The following is a 25441-nucleotide window of genomic DNA, read 5'->3' on the forward strand; positions in this document are numbered from 1 at the left end:
TGAAATCAGTCAAAACAAGACATGGTATCAATAACAAGATGAAACGAGCCACTTACGATACCCCACATGGCAGTTTGTCATTCTTGCTAGCAATCCATCCAGAATCACACCACGCTGACTTCTGCACCATGGAAGCATGCACATGGTTTAGCTAACATCATCACGAAAACAATCTATAGTCCAAAGGCCAGCAGATAGCGATTTTGAGTAGTTTTATCTCATCATCCAAAGGGAATTTATGCAGCCGGTACACTCATATCCTGTGGGCTGGTTTGTACATAAAACATTCTCCATTCAGGCTGCAACGGTATGGATTTCCTCATTTACTCGATCTAATGGCGAGAAGGTGAAAAAATAGAAAGTATGCATACTTTCATTACGAATCTTGCATAGATTCCTTTTGGACGGTAAGATGAAACAACTCAATATCGCCATTTGCCAGCCTTTCGGCAACAGTAGCCGATGTGACCAGGTTGAGACAAGGAGAGGAACTGAAAGAACAGTGTTATACATACACAAAACCATAACCAAGTATTTTATTCTACTTTTATTTAGTTTCACTTATACTTTTCTCGCATAACTGTAGTTGTTTGAAAAGGGTAAAACATTGACTGGCCACAACAAAAAATTACAAAAATAAAGTGGGAAATGCACTCAGGCCACAATCTTATCAAATGTACATCTTGTTACATGAAAGCACAATTGGGCGGAAGGAGGGATTAACATTTCAATAATGATGTACATGATCGTTTATGTACATTCAACAGAGTTTTACGTTCGAAAGCTTTTCCACAGTCCAAGCATTTATAAGGCTTCTCGTTTGAGTGTGTAGACATGTGTCTCTTCAGGGAGTCATGGTAGTTAAAGCTTTTGTCACAGACGGAACATGAATACGGCTTTTCCCCAGTATGAGTCCGGTAGTGCGTAGTGAGATAATTGGCTTGAACAAAGCCCTTTCCACAGACGTTGCACTTGAACGGCCGCTCTCCAGTATGGTATCTCGTGTGTATCCTCAGTTCAGCTCTCGACCTGAAAGCCTTATCACAACTCTTATGGTTGCATTTAAAAGGTCTCTCCCCAGTGTGAATCAGATCATGCCTTTTCAATGCATTTGCACAAACAAACTGCTTGCCACAGTACGTACACGGGTAGCGCACCCCACCATGCTTAGTCTTCTCATGGTTCGCACGGGAATTACTAAGCCTGAAGGGTTTCCCACAATGGCGACATGGGAAACGACACTCTGTGGATTTTTCACCGTGGCTATTCTGCATGTGTTGTTTCAGGTCAATGTTGGTACAGAAGGCCTTGCCACACTCCCAGCAGAGACAAGGCCTGTCGTCAGAGTGCCTTTTCTCGTGTTCAACTAGGTCATAATTGTAGATGAATCTCTTCGGACACTGGGAGCACTGTAAGGGGAGGTTCCCGGTGTGAACCATCTCGTGTTTGATGAGGGAATGGAACTTCTTGTAGCTTTTCGGACAGTGGGTGCAGACGAACGGTCCGCTGAACTTGTGGACATCCAGATAGTGTGTTCTGAGGTTTGTGAGCATGAAGCTCTCCTCACACATGCTGCACTGAACGGGCCTGTGCCAAAGCTTGTGTCTGGTTAAAGTTTCTAAGTCAGGCAATACCTTCCTGCACCCTGTGCAGTAGAGCGGGCCGTGGATAAGTTTGTGTTTCCTCAGTTTTGATTGGATCGTGAATGTCTTCTCACATTTGTCACACTCAAAACGTATGTTGAAGCTGTCGAGCTCAGCAGCGTCAACTGTCCGAACCTTGCAATAGCGTCTGAGATGGACCCGCAAACCTCCGCTGTGTATGAACTTCATCCCACACTGAGGATGAGGGCAGGAGAAAGGGCGCTCGCCTGAGTGAGTTCTCATGTGATACTCAAAGGCTCCAGCAGTCACGTATTTACCACAAATACGGCACATATGTTTTGGTTTTTGGAAGGTTTTTCGGTTTGACTTCTTTGCTGTGCTGGAGCACTTTGGTCTTTTGATCTGGCTGAGTTCTGGGTCGTAAGTTGGGTCCTGGGGAGTACTGGTGGAGGATAGGTCACTGTCCTCAGGTGTTGCCTCAAGAGTAACACCACTGGACGGCTCGGTGTCTTCTCCCTCAGGTGATGCTTTCTGGACTGCTTTCGATTCGCCGAGTGAATAGTGACGATTCGCAGAGTGAATCTTCATGTGGGTACTCAAGTATCCAATGCGATGCACAATCTTGCCGCACACCTTGCATGTTCTACGGTCTATTGAGGATTGTGCGAATTCTGCCTCACACATAGTAAACGGAACACTACTGCCCTCTACAGAGGGAATCTCCTCTTGTTGCCCATTTCCAAACAGACATGACTTTCTGTGAGTTTGCAAAGTGTACAAGTGCTTGAAAGTCTTCTGACAATTGCGACACTGATAGGTGCGACCGTTCTTATGGGTTTGCATGTGCTTTTTCATGTCTGAAAAGCGGGATAAGACACGTCCACACACTGTGCACATATTGGGGTTTTGGGGTGTTTTAACTCTCTTGCAGACACGTTTTTTCTGTTCTGAAAATTCAGTTTTGGTTTGCTTCAATTCTCGTGCTAGCAATGTCTTCATCTTACGACCCCTGTTTCTTCTCACTGGTTCTAAGGGCAACGTCAGGTTAGCGGTGTCAATCCTTTGTAGCTCCACTGAGGGCTTGTGAAGCATGGACGATATGATCGTATCAGACAGGTCTATGCTTTTCATTTGTGGAGGGCTAGGTGTTCTGTGTTTTTTTCCATCAGGCATGCCACTGGTGTCCTTTCTGTCTCTTTTGAGCCCTTTGAGTTTATTGGTTTTGACTAAAGGTGCCATCTTCCCATCTTCCCCTAAAACCAACACTGTTTCATACGCTGGTTCCACCTCTTCGGTCTCAGCAAACTCTGAATTATCCTCTTCCTCGTCATTAATAACTGAGGATGCTTTTTCCTTTCTCTTACATTCCACCCTATCCTCTGCTATTACATCTATATTTGTCCCGGGTTCCATCTGTGTGTACTTTGCCAGTGTTGCAGAGTCCACCTCCAACTCTTTGGTGAATGTATCCATAAAGACGTTCAAGGATGATACGTGTGTTTCTGAATCTGTCTGTTCAGTTGCAATCACCACCCTTTCTACTGGAGGGAGACAGAGAGCTGAGAGAATGCAGTCCCCATCAGAAGAAGACAGAGTATCTAGAAAGGGAAGAGGATAAATTAAAGAAACTTTGTATAGTGAAAATGTTTTTGTCCCTACAGAAGAAAAGCCAACATCTATATGGGTCCTGTGAAATTGCCTACCATGGTTGTCCAGCTGGCCAAGGTCTCTGTGGTACTGAAGCAGGGTTTTCAGCTGCTGAGGGTGAGACACAGACTGAACACATTCCTCTAGAAGAGAGGGGGAGTCGCTGAGCAGCAAGGCAGCCTGACACAATGAGGAATACAGAGTTAGAAGGAATATAGGTAGAATTCACAATTGCGTAAGTGTCAAGCCCATGGTTCCTCTATATAATTGTATTTCTACTAGTACCTGTTGGAAGTTTGACACAGGAAGTAGCTTCTCCAGTCTCGAAAGGAATTGCCACATGAGTTTCTGTATGGCTGCATCATAACTGGAACCAAATTCTACAGGAAAAACATCCTAAAACAGAGTTTTTAAAATTGTATTATTTCACCAGGTAGGCCAGTTGAGAACAAGTTCTCATTTACAACTGCGACCTGGTCAAGATAAAGCAAAGAAGTGCAGCAAAAAGAACAGAGTAACACATGGGATAAACAAACGTACTGTCAATAACACAATAGAAAGTAATATATATATATATATCTGTGATTTTTGCAATTGGCAGCAGAGAACTGGAAATAAAGGTGGCCAAAGGAGAAGTTGGCTTTGGGGATGACCAGTGAAATATACCTGCTGGAGCGCATGCTGCTATGGTGACCAGTGAGCTGAGATAAGGCAGGGCTTTACCTTGCAAAGACTTATAGATTACCTGGAGCCAGTGGGTTTGGCAACGAATATGAAGCGAGGGCCAGCCAACGAGAGCATAGGTCGCAGTGGTGGGTAGTATATGGGGCTTTGGTGACAAAACGGATGGCACTGTGATAGCAAATTCAATGTAGTCTGAGTAGAGATTTGGAGACTATTTTGTAAATGACATCACCAAAGTCATGGATCGGTAGGACAGTCAGTTTTTCAAGGGTATGTTTGGCAGCATGAGTGAAGGATGCTTTGTTGAGAAATAGGAAGCCGATTCTAGATTTAATTTTGGATTGGAGATGCTTAATGCGAGTCTGGAAGGAGAGTTTACAGTCTAGCCAGACACCTAGGTATTTGTAGTTGTCCACATATTCTAAGTCAGAACCATCCAGAGTAGTGATGCTAGACGGGCGAGTAGCTATCGGTTGAAGAGCATGCATTTAGTTTTACTTGCATTTAAAAGCAGTTTGAAGCTACGGAAGGAGAGTTGTATGGCATTCAAGCTCATCTGGAAGTTAGTTAACACAGTGTCCAAAGGGCCAGAAGTATACAGAATGGTGTCGTCTGCGTAGAGGTGGAACAGAGAATCACCAGCAGTAAGAGCGACATCATTGATGTATACAGAGAAAAGAGTCGGCCCAAGAATTGAACCCTGTGGCACCCCCATAGAGACTGCCAGAGGTCCGGACAACAGGCCCTCCGATTTGACACACTGAACTCTATCTGAGAAGTTGGTGAACCAGGAGAGGCAGTCATTTGAGAAACCAAGGCTGTCGAGTCTGCCGATAAGAATGCGGTGAGTGACAGAGTCGAAAGCTTTAGTCAGGTCGATGAATACGGCTGCACAATATTGTCTCTTATCGATGGCGGTTATGATATCGATTAGGACCTTGAGCATCGTTGAGCAGCAACCATAACCAGTTCGGCAACCAGATTGCATAGCGGAGAAGGTACGGTGGGATTCGAAATGGTCGGTGATCTGTTTGTTAACTTGGCTTTTGAAGACTTAAAGACTGCAGGGCAGGATGGATATAGGTCTAACAGTTTGGGTCAAGAGTGTCTCCCCCTTTGAAGAGGGGATGACTGCGGCAGCTTTCCAATCTTTAGGGATCTCAGACGATACGAAATAGAGGTTGAACAGGCTAGTAATAGGGGTTGCAACAATTGCAGCGGATAATTTTAGAAAGAGAAGGTCCAGATTGTCTAGCCCAGCTGATTTGTAGGGGTACAGATTTTGCAGCTCTTTCAGAACATCAGCTATCTGGATTTGGGTGAAGGTGAAATGGGGGAGGCAGGTGGAAAGCATGGCCAGCCGTAGAAAAATGCTTATTGAAATTCTCGATTATCGTAGATTTATCAGTGGTGGCTGTGTTTCCTAGCCTCAGTGCAGTGGGCAGCTGGGAGGAGGTGCTCTTATTCTCAATGGACTTTACAGTGTCCGAGAACTTTTTGGAGTTTGTGCTACAGGATGCAAATTTCTGTTTGAAAAAGCTAGCCTTTGCTTTCCTAACTGCCTGTGTATATTGGTTCCTAACTTCCCTGAAAAGTTGCATATCGCGGTGGCTATTTGATGCTAATGCAGTATGCCACAGGATGTTTTTGTGCTGGTCAAGAGCAAGGACTATAGAGCAAGGACTATATCTGTTCTTAGTTCTACATTTTTTGAATGGGGCATGCTTATTTAAGATGGTGAGGAAAGCCCTTTTAAAGAGCATCCAGACATCCTCTACTGACGGGATGGGGTCAATATCCTTCCAGGATACCCGGGCCAAGTCGATTAGAAAGGCCTGCTCGCTGAAGTGTTTTAGGGAGCATTTGACAGTGATGAGGGGTGGTCGTTTGACCGCGGACCCATTACGGATGCAGGCAATGAAGCAGTGATCACTGAGATCCTGGTTGAAGACAGCAGAGGTGTATTTAGAAGGCAGGTTGGTCAGGAATATAAACCATCTATTAAATAATCTCCTGGGATTTTTCATTTGTGGAAACATACAGCAGTCACATAGAACTGACAACTATTCCATACCCACTGACCTGGAAGAAATGTTCCCTCTCATCTGGGTCTTTCAGAAGGGTTTGAACCAGCCCCAGGAAGCTGGATTCAGATAATCCCACCTCTGCATCAGCCTTAAACACAGAATATAAATGTTGCCTTAAATCAGGACATCCTAAATGATAGCTTTTCATTTATGCTGCATATGTTTGACCTAATGGATCAGTCATATCAGAAATATTTGACCGACAGAAATTAGCGGATTCTCTGCCCGTGAGGAGCTCACCTGTGTCCCCCAGAGAGGTGCAAGGGTCTTTATTCTGTCCAGGTGTGGCTGAATGGTCTGGAGGTCTGTGAACGGCTTCGAGCGACACAACTCCAGGACCAGCTGAAAGCAGAGCATCCAAGTCAGAAAATGTAGAGGGGAAGACATGAAAAACATATTTAGTCATGCATCTTTCCGCACAAGCGCACTAGTTCCGCCCCTCCCTCTCACCCGTGCTCGAAGACCCAGAATAAGTTGGGCCCTCTGACTGTCATTCAGAAGCTCTGGAACCACATCTGTGACCATGGTAACAAACTCTTCCAGCATCCCATAATCCATCACATGACTCTGCTGGATTGTTTGCCAGATGGCTGCTGAGACCAGGCGCAGTGGTGGGACCATGAGGCGCAGAGCAGGGAGAGGAAGGGGGGGAACTGAAATAGAGCATTTGGTTTTAATGAGGACAGCAATGCCTTTTGTTACAATTGATTCAGTTACAGTCAGGGTTGAACAATGCAAAAATGGGTGCTAGTGGTAAAAAGAAAATGTGTTTGAGCCAATACTAGCCAGATCGTTCTGACCTGAGATTCAGGCAGTAAATACAAAAACTCAGGTAAGAACGCACGGCTGCCAAAATGAGGGAAGTGTGGAGCCGGCGCAGGATATGGCTGAGAAAACGTACCTCATCCAGAGATGGAAGATGTCGCCGTACTCCTAATTATCCAATTATCCAAAATGACATCAAGAAGATTAATTAAAAACTAACAGTATTTCAAACTGCCTTTGTCCTCATGCTAGGTAGCAGAAGCCACAGCAGCCATTTTAGAATGGCACGTTGCGTTGAGCAACAAAGGATAGTCAGACAATCAGGCTCCTTTGTTGTTCAGCACAAAGTTATATGGGCTATCCCAAAATGGCCTTTGCTACCTAGCATGAGGATGAAAAAGGCAGTTTAATTACAAACTAGCAGTATTTCAATCTTCAATTTAGGATAATTAGAAGGAGAGACATCTTCCATCTCTGGACTGAGGTAAGTTTTCCCTGCCATATCCCACCCTGCTCTGTCCACCTTAACCCTGAGACCCAACATTGGAAAAACAAGTTTCCTAAATTGCATCCTGTATAGGCCCTAAACAAAACAACAACAAAAGTCAAACATTAGTGTGTCTCCTTAGACCCAGGTGTATCCATTAATAGTATTTGTTGTGTGTCAGTATATTTGTGGCATCAATAGCCTCAAACATTAGAAACATGTCCACTCGGTGAATCGTTACAGCCTTAACAATACACATCAGTCCCCGATGCAAATGTTTGAGAGTACTGCGTCGGTCCACGGACCCCAAACCGATCCAAATTTAGCAGGAGTCAGTCAGAAAAATGTATTATAGCGTTGCAAATCACCAATTCACTCAAATGTTTTGCTGACGTAAGTTTCCTAACTATCTACCAAAAATAAGAAATATTTTGTGACAACTCATGCATCCTTTCCTTCAGTGTCAGACTCAGCATATAACGGTGTTGATACTCAGTGATCTACATATCATTTTGCATGCCGAACAACCCTAGGGAATATCAGTAACATAGTCAAACTGCGCACTATGCCCAACGCAATGCAGGCAGCCTGATCATCTGCATGGCACCTTCAGCACTCAAATGTGACAATGGCTTGCATTATATTAGGTTTTATTAGTTGACTGACCCATGTCATTTTCTAGATTTTGGGGTGCTTTCAAGACAAATGGCAACTCGGGAAAAATACAGGGTCAAATCATGTTGGTAATCTTCCGGTCGGAATGTCCGATCTCTAGAAATATACCAGAGTTGACTTGGAATTTCGAGTTGAATGACCAACAATTTCTCCCCAGTCGGAGCTATTCCCCCCCAGAGTGGAGTTGTTTTGAAAGCTGCAATTGTTATCTTGGTGCTTTCGAAAATTGTGTTTTACCAGAGACATATCCTACCTCCTGAAAAGGAGCTTACAATAGATTTGATTTCGACTGTTCAGGTTCACCATCGACAAGTTTAGCTTTATACAAAGTGTATATGGTCATTTTTAGGTAAACAGGGTAAAGTTGATAATTTCTTGACGAGGAATCACTTTTTCAAGGCACACTGCATGGCCAAAGCGGGAGGTGAAAAGAAGCTCAACTTCCAAACTTCCATTTGATTTCAAGATGGGGAGGTGAAATCCAAAGTTGTACTAAACATTTTTTTTTGGGGGGGGGGGTCAGATCAGCTTAAATAGCACAGATAGATTGTAGCTTCCATCAATGTAATTGCATCATTTCCAATCCCCAATATATTTTGTTATAATATATACACACACACACACAGTACAGTCGTACGTTTGGACACACCTACTCATCCAAAGGTTTGTTTAAAAAAATAAAAATAAAAATTCTACATTGTAGAATAGTGAAGACAAACTATGAAATAACACATGGAATCATGTAGTAACCAAAACAGTGTTCCACAAATAAAAATCTATTTTATTTGAGATTCTTCAAAAGTAGCCACCCTTTGCCTTGACATCTTTGCACACTTTGGCATTCTCTCAACCAGCTTCACCCGGAATGCTTTTCCAACTGTTTTGAAGGAGTTCCCACATATGCTGAGCACTTGCTGACTGCTTTTCCGTCACTCTTCGGTCCAACCAATCCCAAACCATCTCAATTGGGTTGAGGTCGGGTGATTGTGGAGGCCAGGTCATCTGACGCAGCACTCCATCACTCTACTTCTTGGTCAAATAGCCCTTACATGGTCTGGAAGTGTGTTTTGGGTCATTGTCCTGTTGAAAAACAAATGATAGTCCCACTAAGCCCAAACCAGATGGCATGGCATATCGCTGCAGAATGCTGTGGTAGCCATACTGGTTAAGTGTGCCTTGAATTCTAAATAAATCACAGACAGCATCACCACAAAGCACCCACACCATAACACCACCTCCTCCATGCTTCACGGTGGGAACCACACATGCAGAGATCATCCGTTAACCTAGTCTGCGTCACAAACACATGGCGGTTGGAACCAAAAATCTCAAATTTGGACTCAGACCAAAAGGACAAAATTCCACCGGTCCTAAGTCCATTGCTCATGTTTCTTGGCCCAAGCAAGTCTCTTCTTATTGGTGTCCTTTAGTAGTAGTTTCTTTGCAGCAAATCGACCATGAAGGTCTGATTCACGCAGTCTCCTTTGAACAGTTAATGTTGAGATGTCTGTTAATTGAACTCTGAAGCATTTATTTGGCTGCAATTTCTGAGGCTGGTAACTCTAATGAACTTATCCTTTCCTATTTTGCAATTTATATGGCACAGTTGCCAATTTTTTGGTCCTTAAATGAAGCCAGTATACTTTATAAAAACAAAAAAAATAGAAACCAATTTTGGTCTTTAATGCAGGGCCGACAGACAACTTCTTTACTTTCTCGCCCTTCTACTTGCCGCTTCCATTTTTGCGGGAATGCTGCAATTAGTTGGTGGTAATTTTGGAAACATGTCCATATATTTTTTATTAGTTGCATGCGTGACAACACCACCAGTCCTATTTATGATATCCCTTACAAAGACAACTTTTTTTTTTTAAACATTTTTTAATATAAATTAGTATATTTGAGTTTAACCACAATATTTGTTGTATTATTTGTTCTGTCTTTTCTGGTTAAACTGAAATTGCAACAAACTTTCTATGGCTTGTTTTAAAAAGAGATATTTTGAAAGATTATTTCCTTTTCAAATAACTGAAAGTGAGAGGTTGTAATCTGAATAAAAGGAAAAAGGCCATTCTTGAACATAGTAATGTCTCACCCTAATTTGCTAGGAGAACCAGTTCGGATTTAAGAATAACTTTTGTATGACTGAAACCTTCAGTGAAAGGTCTAATGCTTTAATATTTAATAATTTCTGCCCACTGAATTCACATTAATTATATAAAATGCCCAGTTGAAATTGTCTGGCCTGCCGTTCCAAATAAGTGAGTATTCTTTGCTCATAAAATAATTTTAAAAAACAAGTGGTTATATGTAGGCAAGACCATAAGCAAATAGGTCAACTGGGATATGACTAGAGTGAATCAGGGTGATTTTTCCACAAATACAGGTATTTTCCTTTTCATGGTAGCAAAATCTGACCCGTTTGTTGTAAGATCATTTATTGTAGTAAGATCATTTCTTTCAGGATATGTAGAATACCAATAAAATGGTCTGATTAACTACACAGTAATGTAAACATTTAATTTTTTGGTGATCCGATGCATATCATAAATTTGGTTGTAAAAAGTATCTAGATCCTCTATTAGAGACCTGTGGAGGGATCCAAATTGTGGATTTAAAAGAAAGCATGAATCAGCATACAATGACCTTTGTTTTTAAGCCCTTAGCTATTAAAATCAGAACCAACAAGTAATCTCAACATTGATGGCCATACTAAATAGATATGCTGATAGTGAACAAACTTGTTTTGCTCCTCTTGACAGTTTAATACTTTAAGTAGCCATTAATGACTATTTTACACCTAGGGTTACTAGACATATGTTTGTTGTTGAACGCTGAAACCTGAACTAAAAGACCTCTGTTTAAAAGCTGGAATTGTTTTTATATACTTTTATTTTGAATCCTGCGTCTGTTGGGCTAAATTGTTGTGAGCGCTGCTATCGGTCCCGGGATCCTGCCAGATTCCATATAGGGGGAGAGGCGAAAAAGCCCAGCTACCCTAGCTGGCTCGGCTGTCTCAAACGGTGGCCACTATGGAACGTTTCCAACGTTGCAGGAGCTGCGTTTACTTTGTTTTGTTCCAAGACAATGTGGCCTGCGTTGACTTTCAATGTAGCAACTCCTTGCAGAGGACGACAGGAGCGAAGTAGCTACTCTTAGCAAGCAGCAAACCTACATAAGCTACTGGGGAACCCACGCCCACCTACTTTTTCTTCCACCCCAGTTTATTGAATCAGATGACTCATTCATCAAAGCCCACTAATGTTGCAAACTAATTTAATTACTTTTTCATTGGCAAGATAAGCAAACATAGGGATGACATGCCAGCAACAAAAACGCTGACACTAAACATCCAAGTATATCGGACCAAATTATGAAAAGACAAGAATTGTAATTTTGAATTCCGTAAAGTTAGTGTGGAAGAGGTGAAAAAAATTGTTGTCTATCAAGAAGGACAAGCCACCAGGGTCTGGCCATCTAGATGGAAAATTACTGGAGGATAAAAGCAGACGATATTGCCACTCCTATTTGCCACATCTTCAATGTATTCCTACTAGAGAGCGTGTGCCCTCAGGCCTAGAGGGAAGCTAAAGTCATTCCGCTACCCAAGAATAGTAAAGCCCCCTTTATTGGCTCAAATAACCGACCAATCAGCCGGTTACCAACCCTTAGTAAACTTTAGCTGGGGTAGGCAATCATTGTAAATAAGAATTTGTTCATAACTGACTTGCCTAGATACAGTTGAAGTCGGAAGTTTACATACACCTTAGTCAAATACATTTGAACTCAGTTTCACAATTCGTGAAATTTAATCCAAGTAAAAATTCCCCGTCTTAGTTCAGTTAGGATCAAAACTTCCTTTTAAGAATGTGAAATGTCAGAATAATAGAAGAGAGAATGATTTCAGCTTTTAATTTTTTCATCTCCTTCCCAGTGAGTCAGAAGTTTACATACACTCAATTATTATTTGGTCGTATTGCCTTTAAAATTGTTTAACTTGGGTCAAACAGTTCAGGTAGCCTTCCACAAGCTTCCCACAATAAATTGAGTGAATTGTGGCCCATTCCTCCTGACAGAGCTGGTGTAACTGAGTCAGGTTTGTAGGCCTCCTTGCTCGCACACACTTTTTCAGTTCTGCCCACAAATTTATGGGATTGAGGTCACCTTCGGAAGTATGCTTGGGGTCATTATCCACTTGGAAGACCCATTTGCAACCGAGCTTTAACTTATGTCTTGAGATGTTGCTTCAATATATCCACATATACAGTGCTGGTCATAAAATAAAAACTAGCTAGCTCATGGATGCAAACAATGTTCTTCCCCAAAAACGCAGCAAAACTACATCTGTTTCAGTAGCTATATAGTTAGCTAGCTAACTATATAGCTAGCTGTCATCATCTAAAATAACCCAAATTCATAAGAGAGTTCTTATTTGATTAATGGTGGTCAGACCCATCTGTGAAGCTAGCCACAATAGTGGACTTTGCAATTAGACTTCAAAATTTAAAAGTCTGTAATTGACAGTGGTGCAAATTAATACAAATAGTAGAACGCCATCATTTAATAGATCATGCTAAACGAGGTTGGAATGTTAGATAGAAATTATCCAAAGACAAATGTTAATTTAACAAATCTGTTGAAATCACACAGGATGTATTATACTTTAGAGTTGCTTTGGGGTCGGGCCTCCCGAGTGACGCAGTGGTCTAAGGCACTGACTGCATTGTAGTGCTAGCTGTGCCACTAGAGATTCTGGGCTCGAGTCCAGGCTCTGACGCAGCTGGTCGCGACAGGGAGACCCATGGGGCGGCGCACAAATGGCTCAGCATCGTCTGGGTTAGGGGAGGGTTTGGCCGGCAGGGATGTTCTTGTCCCATCGCGCACTAGCGACTCTAGTGACAGGCCGGGCACAGTGCATGCTGACATGGTCACCAGGTGTACGGTATTTCTTCCGACACATTGGTGCAGCTGGCTTCCGGGTTAAGTGGGCATTGTGTCAAGAAGCAGTGCGGCTTGGTTGGGTTGTGTGTTTCGGAGGATGCGTTGCTCTTGACCGTCGCCTCTCACGAGTCCTTTTAAGGGAGTTTCTCACCCTTTGGCTTTGTAGGACCAACACTGCCAGGCAGACTCAATCTTGAGGGGGTGGTGCTTTAGTGGGTCTCTGAATTTCTTTATTTTGGCTGTGTTAAGGCTACTTACAGTAGGCCCATAAAACAGAAGGACTTCTCCTTAGTGTATGGGTCGCTCAGGTGGGTGTCTAGGGTATAAGGTTGGGGACTGTTCCGTCATGATAGGACAATAACTAAACTACATTTTAAAATGTATAACTCATATCTGCACAAAATTTAAAGAGCTCTCACAGGGTAGCCTAGTAGTTAGCGCGTTGGACTAGTAACCGAAAGGTTGCAAGTTCATATCCCCGAGCTGACAAGGTACAAATCTGTCATTCTGCCCCTGAACAGGCAGTTAACCCACTGTTCCTAGGCCATCATTGAAAATAAGAATTTGTTCTTAACTGATGCCTAGTTAAATAAAGGTTAAATAAAAAATTAAAATAAACAAGCCCTGCTCGCAAAAATATAAACTCTGGTATTCGTAACCATTTTCCTTTTTCATTCACTTAACTCCACACTTTTCCAAACGCAAAAACACACCCCATCTTCCATCACAATACACCTGCACATACTGTGCTTTTTATGCCCTCTGTTTGCAGTGTTCTTATCACTACCATGTTGATTGAGTACTTTTGTTCCAGTTCCTTATTTGATATATTAATTAGTTAATTATCCTTTCTTCTAATGAAATCTTATTTATTTATAAAATATAAATATTAAGTCAAATACTAATTATGTTACAACATTCCTTGAATGGTGTAGTTGTAGCTTATTTCTTTATTAATTGTTGTGTTTTGTTTTCCCCATTTTTATTACAATCCCTTCCATGGATAGTATTGGGTGTTCCATTGTTCAACTCCATGGGAACTTAAATATTTAGAATAGCCATGGAGTAGTATGGGTGTGTGAACATTACGTTATCAATATACAGTTTATCGACTATGAGAGCTACACATTTCCCTATTAATCTATTCTCCTTGAAGAGTGGGTGCAGAACTTTGCACCGTTCTGCACCTTTTTTCAGGAACTGATCATTCATGCCTCTTCGTGCCAGTGTGTCTTTTACCCAGGCTTTTAACCAGTTATTTAAAAATAAAAATAAACATTGGCAATGATTGGGTGCTCATATCCCAGTCCTAAACGGTGTACACGTTCAGAGTTGGATCTTGTCTACAACATAGTCTGGGATCTGCAGCACTAAGAAAGAATTCTTTCACCACGATTTGCACCTTTTTCTTTGATACCAGTAAGTAACAGATTCTCTCTCATATATCTTGTCTGTATGTCAAGGCTTCTCTCAAAGATGTTCTCCTTTTTGAAGTTCATTAAACGTCCGTTTCCATCTTATTGAATGTACCTTTTAGCTTGTCCGTTTCCTTGGTCGTCACAGCTTGTGTCACTCATCTTGGAGGCTCGCCTTCAACTTCTTTATAGCTTGAATGACTAATTCAAGTATGCCCAGTTTATCATCAGATCGGTTTCCACCGTTAGCATTCCGGGTGGTGAAAAAGCATAAATCGTCTGTCCGTTGAGGAGTCTCGTGTTCTTTTGGGGATTGGTTCTCCATGCTTCTCAGACATGTTTGGTTGGTTTATTTTGGTAGATATAAGGCTAGAGAAATGTTTGTTATCCAGATTGAAGGTTATTACCCATGAGTATGTGGAGTGAAGTGCTAATATTTAGTCAGAGTTTGAATAGTACGTTTTTATCTTGAAGTGATCTGCACCGCTGTGTTCAGTCCGCTCTTTTCATGACAGACTAACCAGGTGAAAGCTATGATCCACTTCAAAGCAGTGTATATGAAGGGAAGGACAGGTTAAAGAAGGATTTTTAAGCCTCAAGACAATTGAGACATGGATTGTGCATGTGTGCCATTCAGAGAGTGAATGGGCTTGAAAATATTTAAATGCCTTTGAACAAAGTATGGTAGTAGGTGCCATGCGCACTGGTTTAAGTGCGTCAAGAACTGCAATGCTGCGGGGTCTTTCCACACTCAGTTTCCTGTGTATGAAGAATGGTCCACGACCCAAAAGGCATCCAGCCAACTTGACAACTGTGGAAAGCATATAGTCAACAGGTACTAGCATCCCTGTGTAACACTTGACACCTTGTAGAATCCATGCCAACCATTTATTTATTTAACTAGGCAAGTCAGTTAAGAGCTAATTCTTATTTACAATGACGGCCTAGGAACAGTGGGTTAACCGCCTTGTTCAGCGGCAGACCGAGAGATTTTTACCTTGTTAGCTCGGGGATTCAATCTAGCAACCTTTCAGTTACTGGCCCAACACTCTAACCAGTAGGTTACCTGCCACCCCCAATTGAGGCCGTTTTGTGGGCAAATGGGGGTGCAACTCAATATTAGGATGGTGTCCCTAACGTTTAGCTATATCATAGCTAATTTGTATAGGATAAATATCTGCAGAAGTGCCAAGTCAATTAGTGGGTGATGGTGATTTCAGAACCAAAGTGAAGGGGACAAAAAAAAAGAAAAAAAAAAAAAGGCTATATTGCCCCCCTAATCTGACAGTGGTAGTGGAGTGGTAGATGCCTAATCTCCTTTACGGCTCCGATAAACTGTCTACATAGTATGCCTAGGTCATTCATTTAGCCCATTCTAACATTCCACTGAACAGTAACTGAATGCCTCTGTCTGCATGCTTTATAAATGACTCGCTGTCTATAGGAACTAACCATTTTCGTGAACGGGGTGGTGTATCTAATAGAAGATTACACATTTTTAAAAATATATATTTTTTAAAACTTTTTGGTGACAGGGGGCAGTATTTTCACATCTAGATTAAATGCATGCCCAAATTCAACTGCCTGCTACCCATCCCCAGAATATAAGATATGCATATTAGTAGATTTGGATAGAAAACACTCTGAAGTTTCTAAAACTGTTTGAATCATATCAGAGTATAACAGAACTTATTTAGCAGAAAAAAACCAGAGGACAAACCATTCAGATTTTTGTTTTGTTTATTGAGGTCACTCTTTTCAATGGGTTTTCATTGGGAATCCAAATTTCTATGTCATGTTTCTTGCAGTTCCTATCGCTTCCACTGGATGTCAGTCTTTAGAAATTGGTTAAGGTTATTCCTTTGTGTAATGAAGAAGTACGGCCATCTTGAACGAGGGTCACTTGAAGTGTACTGTTAGATAGAGGCGCGTGACCAGAAAGCATGCTACAGTTTGTTTTCTTCCTGTATTGAACACAGATCATCCCGTCTTCAATTTAATCGATTATTTACGTTAAAAAATACCTAAAGTTTTATTACAAAAGTAGTTTGAAATGTTTTGGCAAAGTTTACAGGTAACTTTTGAGATATTTTGTAGTCACGTTGCTCAAGTTGGAACCGGTGTTTTTCTGGATCAATCAAATGCGCCAAATAAATTGACATTTTGGATATATAGACGGAATTAATCGAACAAAAGGACCATTTGTGATGTTTATGGGACATATTGGAGTGCCAACAAAAGCAGCTCGTCAACAGTAAGGCATGAATTATATTTTTATTTCTGCGTTGTGTCGCACCTGCAGGATTAAAATATGCTTTCTCTCTTTTGTTTATGGAGGTGCTATCCTCAGATAATAGCATTGTTTGCTTTCGCCGAAAAGCCTTTTTGAAATCTGACATGTTGGCTGGATTCATAATAAGTGTAGCTTTAATTTGCTATCTTGCATGTGTGATTTAATGAAAGTTAAATTTTTATAGTAATTTATTTGAATTTGGCGCTCTGCATTTTCCCAGGCTTTTGGCCAGGTGGGATGGGACGCAAGTGTCCCACATATCCCAGAGGTTAAATTTGCCACTGAGCGTACACCATTTACACATGCAGAAGTAGGGCTGGGAGATAAATCAATAATTAGAGGGAATTACTTCCCTCAATAACAATATAAAAACATTAATTTGATAATATTGATATAGAATAATTAGGTACAGCAGTCCATTTCACCTCTGAAGCAGCAGGAACGTGCAGAGAAGTGACAACATGCACGTGGAAAGGTATACACCCACTAAAAACCACTTAGCACCTTGAGTGATGGAGTAGCCACTTAAGCACGAAAAATGAATGTAGGCAAAAACAGCGGCACTGAGCCATGGAGAAGGAGCAGCTTCCAACAAAGAAATTGATAAAAAGGGTTAAACTGTTTCAGTTATTTGGAAGTGGTTTGGCTTTTTGAAGTCCGACAAAGAGCAGAGCAATGTTGGGTGCAAATTGTGCCGTAGACAGGTGGCTACCAAGTCTGGTAATACAACAAACCTTTTCCACAATCTGAAGCAAAATCCCTCTTCATAACATGCAGAAAGTTTGAGCCACGGTATTGATAAAACCAAGCACCAGCCAATCTAGGGATGTTCCCCCGAAGCAGTCAACGCTGACAGCGTTTATGCCTTACGAGCAAACATCGAAAAGACATCACAAATGCTATTATGCATTGCATTGCATTGCTAAGGACATGCTACCAATTAGCAGTCAAAGGTTTCAAGAGGTTCATCAATTTAATTGACCCCGGGTACATGCTCCCTGGCCGCAAACATTTCCCTCACACTGCACAGCCTAAACTCAAATAGTGTAGAGAAATAGTTAAGGAAAAGCTCAAGACAGGTGACGTATTTTGCTACTACTACCAATCTGTGGTCTAGTCGCACATCAGAGCCTTATATTATCCTTACTATACACTATATTGACAAAGAGTGGAATCTTCGAAATAAATGCCTTCAAACATCACACTTTCCTGACAACCACACGGGTGAAGCTATAGCACAGGTGAAGCTATAGCACGGGTGAAGCTATAGCACGGGTGAAGCTATAGCACAGGTGAAGCTATAGCACAGGTGAAGCTATAGCACGGGTGAAGCTATAGCACGGGTGAAGCTATAGCACGGGTGAAGCTATAGCACGGGTGAAGCTATAGCACGGGTGAAGCTATAGCACGGGTGAAGCTATAGCACGGGTGAAGCTATAGCACGGGTGAAGCTATAGCACGGGTGAAGCTATAGCAGGAGGAGCTCATTGACGCTCTCGCCTCCTGGGGACTCAGTCAAACCTGATGATGGTGAAACAGAGCTCACCCAAACCATCAAATGTTGGTCATGGACTATCTGCAAGAGAAATATGATGATCTAGCCACAGACGACCTCCTGGACAAAGGCTCGTTGGTCGACCCTCGGTTTAAAAACACATTACATCAAAGAGAAGGTGGGCCACATAAAAGCAAAGCTGTCTCAGAGATAGTCAATGAGGGACATGAAAACCCAAGCCCAGCACAGGGAGACGTTGCTGCTGCTTCACCTCAACTGCCAGCTAAAAAGAGTCACAGGGCAGATTTTTCCAAAAGCCATGCTACACCACCACAGGTCTTACTGAAAACTCAGCTGCTACCTTCAGTCTACTGATGCTGACCGTGAAACCAATCCACTGGACTGGTGGAAGATCCACCAAAAAAAGATCCCCAAAGTCAGCCACCTGACAAAGGCTTTATAGCTTTAAATAAAAAGTGGAGTTAATGTTATTTGTGAGTTCTACTTCTGACAATGAATAAGAAACATGAAAGCCTTCGGTTTATTCAGGCAGGCTGTAGTCTTTAGCAGAAATTAACCTTTTAAACATTTGATTAAAATTGTGATAATTATCATTAAAGCTCGAGACAGTAGACAGACTTGTCATTCTTGCTTGTAAGACAACTACCCCAACAAACGGTGATGTGCCATTAGTTTAACAGTTTTAATGCATATTGAATTGCACAATTTTTATTTTTTTCTTGCTCATGACTTAAGGGTTTACCTTTTAAACATTTGATTAATATCGTGATGATTATCGTTATCCAATGAAAAAAATATATAAAATCGCCCAGCCCTACACAGAAGTCAAGCTCAGATAGATCCAGCACAGAGGCCCAGCTCATGAGCTCCACCAGTAGCAGATTGTAAAACTATAAATGAAAAATGAATGTGTTCATGCAACAAATGTTAGAACAAATCGATGCGGTTCACTGCACGAATCAGCTTTTTGTTAACCCGCACCCAATTGCTAATAGCCCATCTATATAAGTAAGTGAAAAACTGAGGCCCCCACCAAACCTTAACCCACAAATATAGGAAATGCGCTGTAGGCTACAGCCAGAGCTGGAACAAATCAGTGATTTTTCTTTTGCCTAATTTAGATACATTTCTGCTTGTAATTTCAACAATTGAGTTATTGACAGACCATTAAACAAAACAAGTCTACCCCCAAGTCATGTTAATACATTCAAAAAAATAATACAAATTGCTGAAAACAGAGTTCAGAACATGAAAGCCAATTATCTCAATCATCTTTTTGCAGATAGAACCTTTGTTCCAAGCTCTCAATTTGTTAGTCAACTGTCTATAATTAGATACATGCAGCTTCTCTTCTGTCATTACAGGTTGCCCTAAAAGACTAAATAAATCCTTGCTCACCAGGAATAATGTTTTAAATCTATAGAACGAATGTGTCAATCTAGTTGACATCGGTAAAGTTGTCATCTCAGCTTCTTTCGCAGAGCAAAGATGTTTAGGCGCCAGGAGAGAACGCAATACAAAAAATAAAAAGTATTTCCAAAATGACATCAGTTTGACCCGTTGTAAGGAAATAGAAATCTGTGAAAATGACCCAACATGTTTCTGAAATATTAAATATCAGCTTATCATATTAAGTTCAACGCTGATGAAGATAGGGCCCGTCGGTAGAGGTACCGACTGCTAATTCGCATTATCTCAATATGCGGAAAGAACACTCCACTCCTGTTCCAGTGAAAATGTACACTGAACAAAAATATAAAAACGCATGGTACCAAGCGTTGGTCCCATGTTTCATGAGCCGAAATAAAATAGCCCAGACATTTTCCATGCAAAGGTTATTTCTCAAATGTAGTGCACAAACTTGTTTACATCCCTGTTAGTGAGCATATCTCCTTTGCCAAGATAATCCATCCACCTGACAGAAGTGCCATATAAAGCTGATTAAACAGCATGATCATTACACAGGTGCACCTTGTGCTGGGGACAATAAAAGGCCACTAAAATGTGCAGTTTTGTCACACAACACCACAGACGTCTCATGTTTTGAGGGAGCATGCTATTGGCATGCTGACTGCAGGAATGTCCACCAGAGCTATTGACAGAAAATGTCATGTTAATTTCTCTACCATAAGCCACCTCCGACATAGTCTTACAGAATTTGGCAGTACCTCCAGCTGGCCTCACAACTGCAGTCAAAGCCAGCCCAGAACCTCCACATCCGCCTTTTTCACCTGTGGGATAATCCAAAATCAGCCACCTGTACAGCTGTGGGTTTGCACAACTGAAGAATTTCTGCACAAACTGTCAGAAACCGTCTCAGGGAAGCTCATTTGCGTCCTCACCAGGGTCTTGACCTGACTGCAGTTCACCGTCATATCACTTCAGTTGAATTTGTATAGTGCCTCACAATCACACATAACTGCTATCATCACAGCACTGCTATCATCCTCTACCACTTCACCAAATCTTTCCCAAACATTACATTTCTGGCCATCTAGTCTTTCTACTCTCTACTTCGCAGCTTTTCTCTTATTGAAAGAAACGCTGACATGTACTTTAAGCCTCTGAGGATCGACTAACTTTTTATGCCCATTCCCAAAAGCATTTGGCTTGTAGGCTATTTGGCGATTACAGATAAGCCCTAACGCTTACTCACTAATGTCAGAGACTAAAAAGAATGAAAGAAAACCCTTAGAATGATCAATTCCAGCACGCGCATCACTACTAGATACTTATCAAAACATCTTGAAAGGGAAAGATGCACATCCCTACCACTCGTCTGACATCACTGGTCCCCTATACAAGCATAGGTTGTTGAACATCCATGCCAAGTACATGTTAAATATGTTTCCTTTCTTCTTGAAGATGTAATGATTATATAGAAAAATATAAATTGAAGAACATTCTAAGCTAGAGGGAGTTTGTAGGTGTTGCAAAAACACAACATTGGTATTAAAGGGATGTAAAACAGACAGGGCCACATTCATATATTTATAGGCAAGTTAGATTTTGGAAGCGAAACAATATACAAATATGGACAAGCAAACACTTACAGCAACGTTGATGCCCCCGCTACATACACATCAAAAGAACATAAGTATATATTTTTTAAACAAAATGAGTGGCTTATGAGCTCAGAGTACTGCCATTGACAAAACCTAACTTCACCACTTTCATGTTGAGGTGGTAAGATCGAAGGTTCTCTCCAAATTAAGCCAGAAAAGACAACCCAAATATTACTAGATGCAAGTTAGGTGTCCTCCATAAATAGAAAATTCACAAAATAGTTGATCCTTTCAAAAAATATGTTTTTGATTGCAAAATACAAATTAGTTTCTCATTTGATTTTTTTTTTTATTGGAATACAAAAATTGGGATTGGTCAAGTTGATCAATTTGGCTCAGACCAAATGTTACTTGATTTCAGATATAAATACCATTACCATTTCCATCACATGTAAATGCTTTGGATCCATTTGTATGTGATTTTAATAGTATTTCAGGTTCTTAACACACATTTTTCCTACCATTAAAGCCCAAAGTTGCATTTTTGCAACATTTCCAGAAAATTGTTCTGCAAACTTAATCAGAGGCCTATTACATGCATTTCTAAAGGGAAATAAATAACAAAAATAAAAGATTAATACTGCTGTTCATAACCAAGTGGGAAGTCCTAAATACCAGTCGGTTGCAGGGCTCCCGAGTGGCGCAGCGGTCTAAGGCACTGCATCTCAGTGCAAGAGGCTTCACTACAGACCAGGCTTTATCACAACAGGCAGTGATTCGGAGTCCCATAGGTGGTGCACAATTGGCCCAGTGTCGTCCAGGTGAGGGTTTGGCTGGGGTAGGCAGTCATTGTAAATAAAAATCTCTTCTTAACTGACTTACCTAGTTAAATCAAATTAATAAATGCAAGTGCTTGGAACTCATTGAGAAACACTATCTGGCTAATGACAAACAAGCTGCGTCAACCATAAACTAAAAGTACTGCTATCATGTTGGTAAACAAATTATAGTGTTCAAAAACATAGATTTTTATATATGTTTTGTTGTTGCATTTAACTGCTGAAAATGTAAGGTCATTTCCTTAATAGGTGAAGTCAAAGGACACCATGTGGGAGAAGTCAGAGCTCAGGAATGATAATTAGTAGTAATTACCAGCTCGAGGTGGTTCAGGTGGATTTTTCCATGTTTGTGTTAAATACCTCCTTCCCACTTCACTTGAACTTTAAACCTGCGTTCATAGCCAAGGTTAAATAAATAACATTTAAAAAGGTATGTTTCCCTGTTCAGGCGTTACATGCGTCAACCAATGGTAGCATGCAACGTCATCGACTGCGCAGTCAGGCAACAGATTGCTATAACATAATGGTTAGCTGATAAGTAAAATACCATTACGGGCGTTGTAAGATCTGGCATACGTCCGCAACGCCTGGCAAAGGATCGCGGCCTAACTCTGAGGTTCAGATGTATTTGCTGCCTAAATCAGGTCGGAACAGTCTGGTTCAGCCAATAGTATAATATTGCCAATACATGACTAGCTAGCTGTATTTATTTGGTAAGAGAATGCGCTGATTAAAAAAAAGCCATTTGACCAGCACTGTTCCCTAAACGTAGCAAATAGAAAAGGAAGTGAACTTAACTGATAACGTTAGCTAAATAGCTACTAAAGCTAACGTTAGCTTGTCTGTACTAACTAGCTAGGATTAGAATGATTACAAATTGTACTGCATTTTACCATTTTTTACTGAAACGTGTCCTCTCATCGTGCGGTCCAAGCTGCAGTCACGTCTATACTTAGGAACTGGGGGTGACGTTGTAAGGTTTATCAAAGTTCTTGAATGTGAAGCGCCAAATATTTTCCTCTTCCTCCTTGGAAGCGGGTCGTTGCTAGAAGGGATACAATTTATGTCGAAGTGATGTCAAATTCCCGCGAGAGTTTGAAACTTGCCTGCCAAAATTGGGACTTCGAAATGTTCAGAATCATTCGGTATACTGTATACTAAACAAAAATACAAACGTAAAATGTAAAGTTTTGGTTTCATGAGCTGAAATAGAATATCCCAGACATTTTCCATACGCACAAAAAGCTTATTTTCTCTCATTCTATGCACAAATGTGTTAGTGAGCATTTCTCCTTTGCCAAAATAATCCATCCACCAAGAAGCCGATTTAAAGAGCGTGATCATTACACAGGTACACCTTGTGGCTGGGGACAAAAAGGCCACTCTAAAATGTGCAACACAATGACACAGATGTCTGTGCCCAATAACGTTTGTACCCTGTTTTGTTTTGCTACCATGTTGTCTTGTTGTGTTGCTACCATGCTGTGTTGTCATGTGTTGCTGCCATGCTATGTTGTTGTCTTAGGTCTCTCATTATGTACTGTTGTATGTTTTGTCCTATATTTTTATTTCATTTATTTGTATTTTTAATCCCAGCCCCCATTCCCGCAGGAGGTCTTTTACCTTTCGGTAGGCCATCATTGTAAATAATAATTTGTTCTTAACTGACTTGCCTAGTGAAATAAAGGTAAAATAAATAAAGATGTCTCAAGTTTTGAGGGAGTGTGCAATTGGCATGCTGACTGCAGGAATGTCTACCAGAGCTGTTGCCAGATCTTTGAATGTTAATTTCTCTAACATTAGCTGCCTCCAACATCGTTTTAGAGAACTTGGCAGTACGTCCAACTGGCCTCACAACCACAGACTGCGTATATTTCTGTCTGTAATAAAACCCTTTTGTGGGGAAAAACTCATTCTGATTGGCTGGACTTCCAGGCTGTACAAACTGCTGCCGCATGGCCATAAATGTTGCACCTGAAACAGTGCAGTGGATTTTGCACAAAAGCTCTAACAGGATGATATATCCTAACATGACTTTGTCTGGTAAAGACTCTGACTCAAAACTCAAAAGGACTGTTAGTGACTCCTCTGTTTCACCACGCTCAACACCGGGTCTGCGTCGCACCAAACGGCAGGCAACACTACCCCAGAAATCACTCATTTTAATGGTTCACTGTTCCTAAGAGCAAAGCAAGAAACCGATATTAACCCAAGTTGCGTAACACGGAGCACCTGCTCCCTCTGGTCAGAAGAAACACAAAACAAATACAGTATCATAACAGGTTACCTTCACTGATTAATCTGCACCCAAGTCCTTTCCCACCCACGCTGAAACCACAAATGGATCTGCCAAAAGGCAAAGATACAATTTGTCCAAAAATCCTACTGGACCAGATGTTTCTATATCATGTCCATTGATGCCAGGCTCAGGTTCTGAGCTCTTCACCACACCTTCACTTAACTCGCCTTCATTCACTTCCATTTCACCTCCAGAACTCAGTCTGGTGCACAGCTCACTCTGTTTGCACTTGACACCAATTTTCTTCATACGGTCCATCTCCATTTTTAGCGCTATCTTCCTCAAATTCAAATCCAACCTCTGCTTTCCTCATTCTCTTTGACCTCTTTTCCCCTCCATTCTTCCTCAGAAATCCACCTTTCTTTGTTCCTGTCCCAATACTCCTCTTCTCCCGACTTTGCTTGCGGCCCGGTTGCATCCTGACGGAACTTAATCTCATAATCGTCTTGCTCACCTCGAAAACGTGTTTCCTCCAGGCCCCAACATTTTGAGAGCATGAGCAGTGGCCACACAGAAAAACAAGGCCCAAACTCAACTCTGTTCTATGCCTATCGCTGCGGAAAACCTTTAGCTCTCCCCAGTGGGATGCTACCGAGAGGTTCCCGAGTTATGCCAGAGACAATTAGGACCCAACCAAATTTCATCAGAGAACCAAAGACATACTTTCATGGTGAAAATCACTACAGTCACAGTTGTCCACAACCATCTGATGTTCTGGTTTTCAGGGGAAATGGAAAGAAAGCCTGTGATGCATCTTCCTCTTTTGGACGTTAACAAGGGATAAGGACACGCCTGACGCTCAAAACAATATTTCATTTCAGAATTTAGTAAAATTATGTTAGGGTAAAGGGTTTGGTTAAAGTTAGGGTTTAGGTAAGGGTCAGTTTTAGGTTTTGGCTAGGCGATTTAAGCTTCAGCTGTGTCCTTATAGTGTCTCCGTTAACAAGGCAACACTCCATCTTAACTCCTCCTCCTTATTTACTGGATTGGTTGAACAGTGCAGAAGAGAACATCCTCCAACATTTTATTTTCTTCTTGTCAAGAACAATTTGTAGGGGATCTAGTTTGAGGCGTTTCTTTTATGCGTTAAGGTTACCCAGGCTCAGGTTCTGAGCTTCATCACCACACTGGCTACACTAGCTAACGTTAGCTAGTACTTCCCTCACCGTACAGTGGGACAGAAG

The 25441-nt window shown here is 41.4% G+C and overlaps 1 protein-coding gene across 1 annotated transcript; it reads right to left on the minus strand.

Annotated features, from left to right (window-relative positions):
* Nucleotides 1–532: 532 nt before the first annotated feature.
* Nucleotides 533–23028, minus strand: LOC112224384 (zinc finger protein 420-like). Its single transcript, XM_024387910.2, has 7 exons — nucleotides 22852–23028; nucleotides 6473–6675; nucleotides 6263–6364; nucleotides 6018–6110; nucleotides 3537–3647; nucleotides 3308–3431; nucleotides 533–3202 (listed from the first exon to the last, which is right to left on the minus strand). Exons 1-7 carry the CDS (start codon nucleotides 22877–22879, stop codon nucleotides 720–722), a joined length of 3144 nt encoding a protein of 1047 aa, XP_024243678.1. The 5' UTR covers nucleotides 22880–23028; the 3' UTR covers nucleotides 533–719.
* Nucleotides 23029–25441: the final 2413 nt, after the last annotated feature.

The sequence above is a fragment of the Oncorhynchus tshawytscha genome, linkage group LG25, assembly GCF_018296145.1.
Source record: "Oncorhynchus tshawytscha isolate Ot180627B linkage group LG25, Otsh_v2.0, whole genome shotgun sequence".
NCBI lineage: Eukaryota > Metazoa > Chordata > Actinopteri > Salmoniformes > Salmonidae > Oncorhynchus > Oncorhynchus tshawytscha.